This window comes from Heterocephalus glaber, unplaced genomic scaffold (assembly GCF_053883595.1).
Source record: "Heterocephalus glaber isolate CG9 unplaced genomic scaffold, H.glaber_assembly_v1.0 deba00001472, whole genome shotgun sequence".
Lineage (NCBI taxonomy): Eukaryota > Metazoa > Chordata > Mammalia > Rodentia > Bathyergidae > Heterocephalus > Heterocephalus glaber.
In genome coordinates this window covers 43,686,828-43,698,020 of record NW_028258315.1, presented here as the reverse complement: position 1 = coordinate 43,698,020, position 11,193 = coordinate 43,686,828, and the positions used below count along the sequence as shown (strand labels likewise).

At 48.9% G+C, this 11,193-nt stretch overlaps 1 protein-coding gene across 9 annotated transcripts in view; it reads left to right on the top strand.

Moving 5' to 3' along the window:
• Positions 1-2,252: 2,252 nt before the first annotated feature.
• Positions 2,253-11,193, top strand: part of Pfkfb3 (6-phosphofructo-2-kinase/fructose-2,6-biphosphatase 3) — an 82,061-nt gene continuing 73,120 nt past the window's right edge. For 4 of the 9 annotated variants that reach the window (XM_087181982.1, XM_087181977.1, XM_087181979.1 and 1 more), the window contains exon 1: positions 2,253-2,331. In XM_087181982.1, the coding sequence (XP_087038108.1) occupies positions 2,268-2,331 (64 nt within the window). In that variant the 5' untranslated portion in view covers positions 2,253-2,267. Of the gene's footprint in view, positions 2,332-2,520; positions 2,667-3,964; positions 9,754-11,193 lie in introns of those variants that run through there. The other 5 variants (XM_087181978.1, XM_087181976.1, XM_013075803.3 and 2 more) reach the window with 4 other exon arrangements.

The window sequence follows — 11,193 nt, the reverse complement described above, 5'->3', positions numbered from 1 at the left end:
TTCTTTTTCTTCTACACAAGATTGATTATCAAATGGCCTCAAAGCAGAGATCAGAATACATCCATCTTACCTGTTTTTACTCACAATTCTACTGAAACTAAATGCACGGGTTTTTCCACACCAACAACCTGTTCTTCAACTCTCCAGATACCAGCTGGGCACCCAGCCTACAATTCAATTCATTTCTGATGTTACTGGGCATTAGTGGCAGACACCACAGGTTCGAAGACTGTGCCACATGACCCAAGACAGGACTGCATACCCAGTGTACCCACACTCATCTCTGACTTGGGTACAAAGTTGGAGGTTCTAGGCCCCACCTTCAGTTTCATTTTCAGTAATTTGGTAGAGCAGCTCACAAAATTCAAGGCACTTTGCTCACTATTATGCCTATTTATTATAAAGATCATACCTCAGGAATCGGTCTGAGAAAGGATGGATAGGCCAAGGTAAGTGTGGGGCCAGGCATGAGTTTACCAATCCTGAAGCTCTCCAAATTTCCTCTTTAAGGTTTATATGGTGGCTTCCTTATATAGGTATGACTAGTTGAATCATTTCCCACTGGTGATCAACTTAATCCCTAGCTATCCCTCTCTCCAGAGGTCAGGGCTTTGGGCTTGAAGTTCCAAACCTCTAATCATGCCTTGTTCTCTCTGGTCACCAGCTCTCATCCTGAAGGCCAGGCCCCCAGTCACCTCAGTGGGATGGAAATGACATTCTTACTGCTCTGGAGATTCCACAGGGTTTAGAAGCTCTAGGCCAGGATCTGGGATCAAAACCCAAATGGAATGTAGACTTTTTACTGTACTTTTTACTGTCTTACAGTCAGTCACGTATCCCTGTGAACATGTGAGTTCCCCAGGGTAAAGGTCCAACTAGAAGAACTATGACCCACCCACCCCAGGGTGCCTGTGCTCAGCCTTTACTGTTACCCCTACTGTGGAAAGTTTGATGACAGACTGATTCTCTCTTTATCTGCACCAACTGGTCTTAGATAAAAGTTGCTTACAATGGCAATTAAAGTCCACTGGGCTAAGTTCACATCCACTTGACAATGCAATTAAGGCAGGGAAAAATGTAGGGGGACTTGACAGCACTGAGTCTGGGTCTCCCCAGTGAGTCCCACTCCCAGGTCCTCTGGCACAGGCTGATGCCTCCATGCCCAATGGTGGCAGTCTGAGAGTGCATGACTCAGCTTGTACATTGTGCCCATGCCACAGTGTCAATTCCAAAGGGTCTCCCAGCATCCATGTTCCCAAGCCAAGTGACAAGATGCGGTCTGCTGCCACAGTTACTTCCTTCTCCCTGGTATTACCTCCCTTCAATATGCAAGGCTAAGAAATGATTCTGATTAAGCAAAGAAAAAGCCCACTATGCCTACTGGCTGTACATTTTCAGCTCAATTGAATGCTTTTTTTCACCACAGAGAGTGGGCTAATTTGCATGGTGTTTTAAATATTAGGTTATAAGGAGATTGTTAGTAACACTTCTTCAAAGTGCAATAAAATGTAGCACTTTTCACTGGAATTAACTTTTTTTTTGGTACCAGGGATTGAACTCAGGACCTTGCGCTTTCAAGGCAGGTGGTGGAACCACTGAGCTAAATCCCTCCAACTTTTTTAAAAGTTGGAGTCTCACCATCTTGTCCAGGCCGATCTCCAACCCATAGTCTCAATCCTCCTGAATCCTCCTGCCTCAGGCTTCTGAGTCCTAAGACTGCAGATGCATGTTGCCCAGCTTGGAATGTTGGGGTGGTTTTTTTTTTTGGAAACAGGGTCTTGTTGTGTAGCCCAGGCTGGCCCTAAACTCACTATGTAGCCCAGGCTGTCCTTGAACTCATGGCAATCTCCTGCCTCAGCCTCCCAAGTGCTGGGATTACAGGCGTGCACCACCTAGCCCAGCTATTTCTCTAGACACATTTATTGAATTGTGCCAGAGGGATTGTTTCAGATTCTGGGGAAATATTAGTGAACAAAAAGAGAAAATATTTTGCCTTCGTGGGCCTTACAAATAAGCAAACTTCAAGTTGTCAGGTCCGTGTAGTGGTAGGTTATTCTGCCAGGACAGAGGGCCCAGGACCAAAGCTGAACTAGGGCAGCAGGAAGGCGTTAGAGACAGGTTTTTCTGAGATGCTCCCTGGAGCTCTCATTTAATCTCAGTAGGAGCCAACCAGCCTTTGGAGCGGGTCCCAGTGTGAATTAAGGTAAAATGGTATAGACTCCCTCAAGTCCCTTCCCGGGATGGGATGCCAACAGCTTGAGGAGCTAATGAATAAGCTGGTTTTCTTCTCTGTCCAGGAGTTTCCTCTCAATTCCCGGGTGGGTGACAAAGGTAGGTGGCACCTCAGGGTCCCGGCAAGTTCCCGTCTGGGGGCCGTGGGTACCGTGCAGACCCGACCCGCACCCCGGCCTGGGCGCAGCCCGAAGGCGCCCCGAGCGCGCGGGTGACGCCGCGACTCCGCGCTTCCTGCTTGGCGGCGGGGCCTCTTCCGCGCGGTGACGCGCTGGGTTCTTACCAAATATGTCCCTTTCCCCTCCCTCGCCAGCTCCATCTCCCGCAGGCGCCCCGAGCTGCGGGGCTGGGGCTGCCCCTTGGACGTCGGCCTGCCTGGGTGTCGCGGGCCAGCCCGGCGGGGAGCGCCCCCTGCGCTATGCCCTTCAGGAAAGGTAGGGTTCCCCACCCCCACCTTGCCCCAGCGACCTGTGCTTGGCCGGCGGGCGAAGGCGGGCTGGGGTCCCCGCCCGCCAGGTGCGGAAGAGACCCGCGCCACTTGGTCCCCTAGGGTCCTGCGTTGTCCCTCTGCCCCCGAACTGCCCCTCCAGCACCCACTGTCCCCTTCGGGCCCCTCACTGTTCTCCCGAGTCCCGCACAGTCCCCTCTGGCGACTCCGCGGCGACACCACGTGCCCGAGCCGGGGCTCGGCGCCGGTGGCCGGGAGCGCAGGACGCGAGTCGCGACACTTTGAATCCTGGAATCCGCTGCATGCCGGTCCCGTGGATGCAGACGGATAGGGGTCGGGAATCTTGGGATTTCTGCGGACTGGACTGGGGGTTCTGGAGACTAAGCGGCCCAGCGCGGTTTGGAAGTGCACGGCGAAGGGGAGGCGGACGCGCGGGGTGGAAGGCACAAGTGCGCCAGTCCTACCTCCACCCGGGGAAGTCATTTTACGACCCAGGCTCAGTCCCTTCCTCTGCAAAGCCAGCCTGTGAAAGAGGAACGTTCGGCGGGGGCTGGGAGACAGGGCACAGAGAAGCAAACCAGCGCCCAGTGAGGAGTCTGTGCCAGTCCCGCTCCCTCTCTGCAGGGGCTGCCCTCTGCTCTGGCCTCGACAGACCCGAGCTCTGTCGGGAAGGCCCGAGACTCCTGTGGCTACTGGTGGGGGGTCGCCGGTCTCTGTGGCCCCATTTTACAGGCAGGGCGGTGGAGGCCCAGAGACTCCCCACAGTCACTGCTGGGGGCGCTGCTGGAAGGCGGGTCACTCACAGATCAGAGCCCAAGCAGGGATGGTCTCATGGACAGGGGAGCAGAAGTGTAGGGTAGAGAGGATTCATTTTACCTTCAAACCAGGCCTGACTCCTGCATTTTCTGTGTGTGTTAGGAAGGGCCTGGCTCAGAAGATTGATTGTCACTCAAGACCAAGGACTCCCTGACCCTGCCTGAGTACATTGCCTGGCGAATGAAGGCTGGCCTCCCCAGTCCTGTGTGGATCTTTCTGCTTCTTCCGCCTGTCTCCCTTGTCTCTCTTCTCATAATTCAGTTGAACTGTCCAGTGTGTGCTAGGTTGCTGGGCAGCTGTGTTGGCCTTTGTCCTGGAAGCAGAGGGTGCTAAGATACCAGTGTGAGCTCCTGGCTGTGAAGAAGGCTGACAAACTCCCTGCCCTATGGGAGAGGGAAAGAGGAGGGTGGTAAGAGTAGGAGTGATGGCATCTGTCCTTTTCTCAGTCCACTGGTGACCTTCCGGCCCATGGTCACTGTACTCAGTGTCTCTGTCATTCCATGTACAATGTAGCCACCTTGTCTCTGGGCTCTGTCAGGCTGTCAGAGACCTCACGTGGCCTCATTAGCTGCAGGGTGACAAGTTATTTATTGCTGAGTTCATTACTTCTCCTGTGCGCTATTGTCCTTATGGTCTCTGTTTGGCAAACTCTTAGAAGCAAAGACATGTGTTTGTCACAACACTTAGGGACTTGCCTTATGTAGCAAGGCACTAAGTAACTGGCTGTTAAATTATTTTTTGCACATAAAAAGTCACTTTATGGAAGCACATCTTAGTGCATTATTAATAACATTTGTAAACTGCCAAGAAAATGAAGCTTTGATTTTATTTGATGTTGCTTTAATCTGAAAAAGCATAGCTGCAGGTTGAGGAAAGTAACCCCCACACACACACACACATTCTGTGGGCGCTACTTCGTGAAGGTCCTAAGACCTGAAAAATAGTTCTTACTCAGAATCAGTGCTGTCTGAATTTTCTGGAAACTTTGGTGTGAGCCTGGGCAGAGCTTCCCCACTTGATTGAGTTGTAAACTCTTATTTATCTATAGGCACAGCAAGGGGGACTTGCAGGGAGCCAGGGTGTGGCTCGGTGTCATGATGAGCCATGTTCTGAAGCTGCCTGGAGGTGACAAGGTCCGCAGTGATGGGGAGCACGGAGCCCTGTCCCTGCACTGTTCAGAGGTGGGGGAGGCACCTGTGCACATGCTCTTTGTACTTTTTTAGTTTTGAGACATCTGCATGGATTAACTATTCAAAGTGCAATTTAAATGAAAAGACTGCTGTCCTCCCCAAATGAAATACAGCCAGATGGAGAAGCCCTGCTCAGTAGGCTAGAAGCCCAGAAGTGATGGCTGCTAGTCCCTTCCCAGGCTGTGCTTCTGTGTCTTGACAAGCATCCTCCTTGGGATCCAATCCATCAGGGGCCTGGCAAGACGCACATGAGTAATAAGCAAGATGCAAAGAGTTTGAGGGAAAGGCCCATTACTTAGGATTGGGCAGGGTATAGGAAAACCACAGGGTTAGATAGAACCATGGGTGTTTACCACCTTCAGCCTGAAATGTGGAGGGTGAGAACATTTCAACCCTGATAATCAACCAGATGCCTTAGGACCTGGTCTTGTGCCTCACATGTGGGAGGAGCACATGACATCTGCTGAATTGCATTAGGGTAAAGTTGAGTGATATGTGTGCCAAGTCTTTCATTCTTTTTCACATTTGGGCACTTGCCATGGCCAGGATGGGCCAGGTACTGTACTAGGTTCATAGACAGACACAGGTCCCATCCCTGGTGTTCACCTCTTGCGCTGTCCAACAAGTGCCAGGAAGGAGGAGTCAGAAGTCTGAATGCAGAGCAGTTCTGAGTAAGAAGGCTACAGCTAAGGGAATGACTCTGGATGTGGCCAGGGCCACCCTCACTGGACTATGTCACACAGGCTTTGGTTGGGTTGGTATTGTGGTGGTGGCTAGAATTGAGCCAGAAGGAATTAAGCCTGAATATTCTTGAGCCAGAAGGAATTAGGCCTGAACATTCTGCCTTCCTGTCATGGACCAAATGATATCATACATGTCCGGCAGAACCCTGCAGCATGGGCTGAATAAATGTGGTGGTTGCAATTGAGCCGTGTTGCCCCCATTCAGGGCAAGGCTCAAGCAGCAGCAGACAAGCATGGGGAAGAAAGATGCCAGTACTGTGTTCAGTGCCCACAGCTCTTTCTGGCTGGTCTCCAGGACAACTGCAGCTGTAGTAGGAGGGACTGTGGCCTCCTAGGCCTAACCGTCCGGGAGAAGTGGGACTGTAGAAGTGGGTTTGAGATTGGTGTGGATAAGGAGGAGTTAGTATCCTGACATAAAATGTAAAAGAGAGAGATTAATGATAACTAGAGGGAAGCATGTTAGCTAGATGTGGGGAGGAAGGTCTGGAATGTCATGATTTGGTGTGGGAGCTGCTTTGAAGAGAGGCCAGGACCATTCTCCTTGAATTTTGCCCTTTACAAATCGGGTAGGTAGTGCTTTCTCTCAGGGGGTTGGAGTGTGGCTCAGCCTGCAGCCTGGGGTCTTGGCTCAATTCTTGAGGTCCCTTTCATGTCTAGAGTCCTATAAAAATGTTGTCAAACAATTGTGTTCCAAGTATTCTTGCATGTCCCCATTAGAAGGGACAAGGAAGCTGGGCATGAGGCCATAGGAGGCTGAGGGAAGAAGATGGTGAGTTCAAAGCCATCCTGGGCTACATAGTGAGTTTAAGTCTGGCCTGGGCTACATAGCCAAACTCTGTCTTGAAACTACCTCCAACCAAACCAAAACAAGCCAAAGCCAACACTCCTCCCCCCAAAAGAGAGAGAGAAAGAGAGAGAGAGAGAGAGAGAGAAGGAATAGCAGCTGGAAGTTTTAACAATAAAAACTATAAGAATCAAAACTCATTTTTATTGAGCACCTTTCAAGTGCTGTGCAAAGTGCTTTACATGTTTCCACTTATCTCCACAATAACTATTGGAAGTACCTGCTGTTATTACATCCCTTGAAAGATAAGAGAAATGAGGCTGAGAGAGGTTAAGTAACTTGTCAAAGGTCCCTCAGCAAATCATGTGATAGACAGAGCTGGGGCTTAGATGCCTCTAGTCTGCTCAACATGGACCACAGAGCTATTATGCGATATAGTACAATATATGACAGAAGCCATGTGGTATGACAAATATGCCATTAACAATCAGTAAGCTCTTTACCTTAGGGACAAGTAAAGGATCTTCTGGATCTGTGAGCAGTGTGTCTAGATGGAAGCAGATGAAATGGCCCTTGTGTTCTGCCTGCTTTAGGAGGAATGATGGGGTGGGGGGGTCCCTGAGGGTACTGTTGTGGTAGGTGCTGAACTCATCAACTCCAGTTGGGGTATCATGGAGAATGAGCTGTCCAGATGTCAAGACTTTAGCTCAAATATGCACTAATTGCCATCTTCTGGGCATAGAGTTTCCACAAGTGCCACAGAAACACAAAGGAAAAACAAGTGACACCATCTCAAGGGAGGTAGCACTTCTAGACTTCCTTTAGGCTGGCTGCTTACAAGAGGAACTTGACAGACTCTAGCTCAACATTTTTGGAACCCAAACTAGGACCCCTTGATCTTCTGCTTCCCCAGTATGGTGGCAAAGAACAGATCCTGAAACAATATACTCAAGGAGGGAGACTGATTCTCTTGTCCCTTTCGTGGGCTCCTGTGCAGTACCAGCCATGTCTACAGGGCATGTTCTGGAAGCTCTCTTCTCTCTTGCTGCCTAGGACCCTGCTGGATGTGAACTGGGCTCCCTGATCATTTTAGAGACTGCTTCTGACTCCAACTTCAACATGCTCCTCTGGAAGAGAGGACTGAAGAATGACACTGGCTCTGGGAGGGCATCTCTAAGGTCACTGAGACAGCTCCTTTTCACATCAAGAGCCTCTGACTCCACATTGTCCTGTAGTTTATCACCTGAATTTTCTACTGACAGTGTCTTTCAGCTTTTATCATTTAGCTGCACCTTTCTGACATCTTCTCATTACTCCCTAAAGTGCATCCTCTGCCATGTTCAGGTGTGTTCCTCAGTGTCCAACAGTGTTTTCGTAGGTCCCCCAATGTGTGTACAATTTTACCTGCTGCATCCCTCCTCAGACCTACTCCACTTTCCCAAGTGTCTACCATGCTTCATTACACATATACTAGCATGCTTGTACACACATGCACAGACACATGTACACACATGCAAGCTTTTGATCATTCACAAGGGCCTTCTCCAGTCCATGTCTTCTCTGAACTTTTCCATCTATCTACTCTATGCACATGGCAGCTCATGCAGCTACATCCTGGCCCATAACCAGAATTTAACACTTGTTTCTTCTCAGAATGCTTCCTGTATGCTAATTCTGTGAGCTGTCTGAGTTGGGGATCTATACCTCATATGGTAGCAAGTGCTTTATAAATTGTTGTCATTTGGTTAATCTATTAAAAATTTCATCTTCTCCAAAAAAAAAAAATTCATCTTCTTTTGGAATGAATAGTTGCAGAGCTACATTGAGATCCTTAAAAGCTGTACACACTAAAATAATGCTGGTCATCCTCCCCACACTTAATTTAAAATAAAGACAATACCAAACAATAAATGTAAGGAAGAAGAACATATTTCTGATGTTTTAGTGGTCATCATCTTGGTACTTTTTCTGAAATATCAAGTGTCAAACAACAGCAACAATGAGAATGGTCTGCCCACTGCTTTGTTCAGACCTTAGCTTATTCAGGTCAGTTTCTTCTTGGCTCACACTACCAACTGCTCCTAAGTGTGCATCTTTGAAATTCCCAAGCTCTTGTAGCAGGCATTCTTCTGCCTCTGGCAGTGAACTGTGAGTCTCTCCTTTAACTTCCCAGGCCACTGGGAATTTCCCAGGGCAGGGCTGCCCTCTTCCTCTTTGTTCCAGTATCCAGTGTGGACACTAGTAGCCTTCCTGTGCCTCAGTATCTGCTGCTGACTCCATCAGGGCCGGAAGACCAGTCACATTGTGTCCTGCTGTCCTTGCCAATATTTGTATATAGATGAAACTAGATAAACTGAGCATAGGGAAAGAAGTCACAAGTCACATGAGAAGGGTGGGGAGGGGCATGGCAATTACAGGCGGAGGTGGGCAGGTGAGGACTGCCCTTTCCCACTCCATGCCCTTTCCTACTGTTCTGCAGGGCTGTGGTCTCAGGAAAGATAAGATCCTCGGGGCTTTTTATATCATCTGCCACCCCAAGACCCCACCACAAAGGCTTCTAGGTGGCCACACGTAGAGGTCACTCACTCATTCCACAGGCCTGTGGTTATGTTTGTAGATCAGTCAGTCTGTAAGTATCCACACATCATTTGCTGTCATGGGATAGTTCTGGATGCTGCTCTGGCAGGTAGGCACAGGCAGCAGAGTTGTGATGTGAGAGACTGGATGAAGCACCAAGGGAGTGTCAGGAATATTGCGGATGCCATGGTACCAGGAAACAAACAGCAGCCTGGGAGCTAGGAAACCAGTCCTGACAGATCCATCTTCGTTATCCAGTGGATGGTGATCTCAAGGAAGCCACTGAGAGCACTGGCCTGAGTTTACCTCTCTGTCAAAGAAGGGAGTGAGCTAAGATTCCCTGCAGCTCTGCTTCTGAGATGGAGCATCCCAGTTGCTTAGATGTTTGTCACATACACCAAGCATGTGGCCTCTCAAGCTTTGTGGTTACATTAGCTGCAGGAGGCAAAAAAGAATTCCATCTGCACCTTTGTCCTCCAGAGACTTTGTCCTGGGCACCTTGGCTTGGTATCACTGTCACCTGGTTTCCTAGTGAAAGGCTAAGTCCTTAGGCAAAGGAAGAGGCCATGACCCTGTTCTGTCTACGTGCTCCTTTAGCTTTGACTTGAGGACTGAAATTTACATGCAAAGGCCACCTGTATTGGGATCTGTTATGGGTTGGGTCTAGATGTCCCCCCAAAGCCTCATGCAGTCATAAGGCTTTGTCTGAGGTGGCTGAATCTAGAGTGTGTGAGGCTGGGATTAAGGGTGTGTGAGTACTAAATAGTCCACTGATTGGCTTGGCACCACCCTAATCCCTGTAGACCAGATAAGATAAAAAGGGCAGAAAGACGCTGTTAAGGTTCCCTTGTTGCTTTTGCTACCCTGTGGGTGCCATGAACTGTTTCTCCTCTGTGAAGCCCCTCTGCCATGTGCCACTCTGCCTTGGAGCCAGCCGATTATGGACTGAAACCACAACAAACTGTGAGTTAAATAAAGCATTTCCCCTTTAACTTTGGTTTTTGGGTAGAGAAAAGTAACTAAGACAGGATCCAAACTCTGTCGGTGCACATCATCCCTTTCTGCCCTACTGAGCCTGCCTGGAACTCTGTCTGTCAGGACAGGCAATCCTAAGTACAGGTCTGCAGTTCCTTCAGGTGGCACCAGGCAAGGCATTCTTAGATAGCTTTCTCAGAGACTAAAGTAATCTAGTAGCAGATCTTCTGCCCTCCTTCAGGAAAGAATGGTTGCAATTTCACAGATGGCTGGAGGAAGAGATTTAATGTATTTATTTCAAAAGTTGGAAGCCCTTGTGTTTTCTTCATATGTTCAACTGTAGGCAACCTGGAAAATCAGAAAAGGATAAAGAACTCAAGAATTGCTCATCGTTTCATGTCCTGCAGAGAAATAGTTCCAAGATTTCCTGCTGCGTGATGAGGACAGGGGAGGCAGACAGTAGTGAGAAGGGTCAAAGGAGGAGTGGCCTTGATCTGTTGAACACTGTCATTTTTGTTGCTCCCAAACAGTGTGTACAGCTCCTGTCTGCATCTTGTGACCAGAGTCTGAGCAAGGACACTTGGCTCCAGGGTGTCCCAAGCCCTGCTGGAAGCAGGCAAGGGAAAGCTGAAGAGTGGAGGGGTCTGGTGGTTGTCCTGCCACTTCCCTAGGCACCCTCTCTAGATACTGCTCCAGAAGACACCCTGACATGACAATTCAGCAAACCCCTCCCCCCAGCTTGTGCTTGCACTGTCATTTTATCAGAAAGAGTCTCCTTGTATCCCTTTCTTTGACTAGCTGAACAATAAGTGGGTTTTCCTAAGACTTGGGCCCTTGTTTTGGTTCTTGTCCTCTGAGGTTTGGGGAAAGCTAAGATGCATCCCATGCTTGTTTCCTAGAGTGGATTTGGTTTGGTGCTTTGTGTTTGAGATGTTGACTTCTGGAGGTGAGATTCTGGAAGCTCTTTTCAGGGGACTGCCTAAGCCATCCTAGAGGCTTGTCTCATCACAGTGAGTAGAGAAAGGTCTCATCATTCAGTGGGTGGCAAACAGAAAGTGTGGACTTTTGAAACAGAAAGAGAGAAAGAGAAGGTCTGAGCTGGGTAGAAGCAAGATCCTTCCTATGCAGACAGACTCCCACTGTGTGGGGGTAGCCAGATGATAGATTGGATCATTTCTGTGAAGGACAAAGACTCTCGAGGCCCTTGTTCTGGCTGTACTAGACTCCAGAGGGAAGCTTTTAAGAAATTTTGATGTCCCAGAAATTCTGATTAATTGTTTTAGCTTGAAGCTGGCACAAAAAGTTTCATGAAACAGTATTTTTCCTTAGCTGATACAGTACATTCTGATATTTTCTAGTCTATTCCATATCATTGAAAAAGAGACTGGTATTGTTCCAGTAAATTGATTTCAAGGCCACTAATGGGTG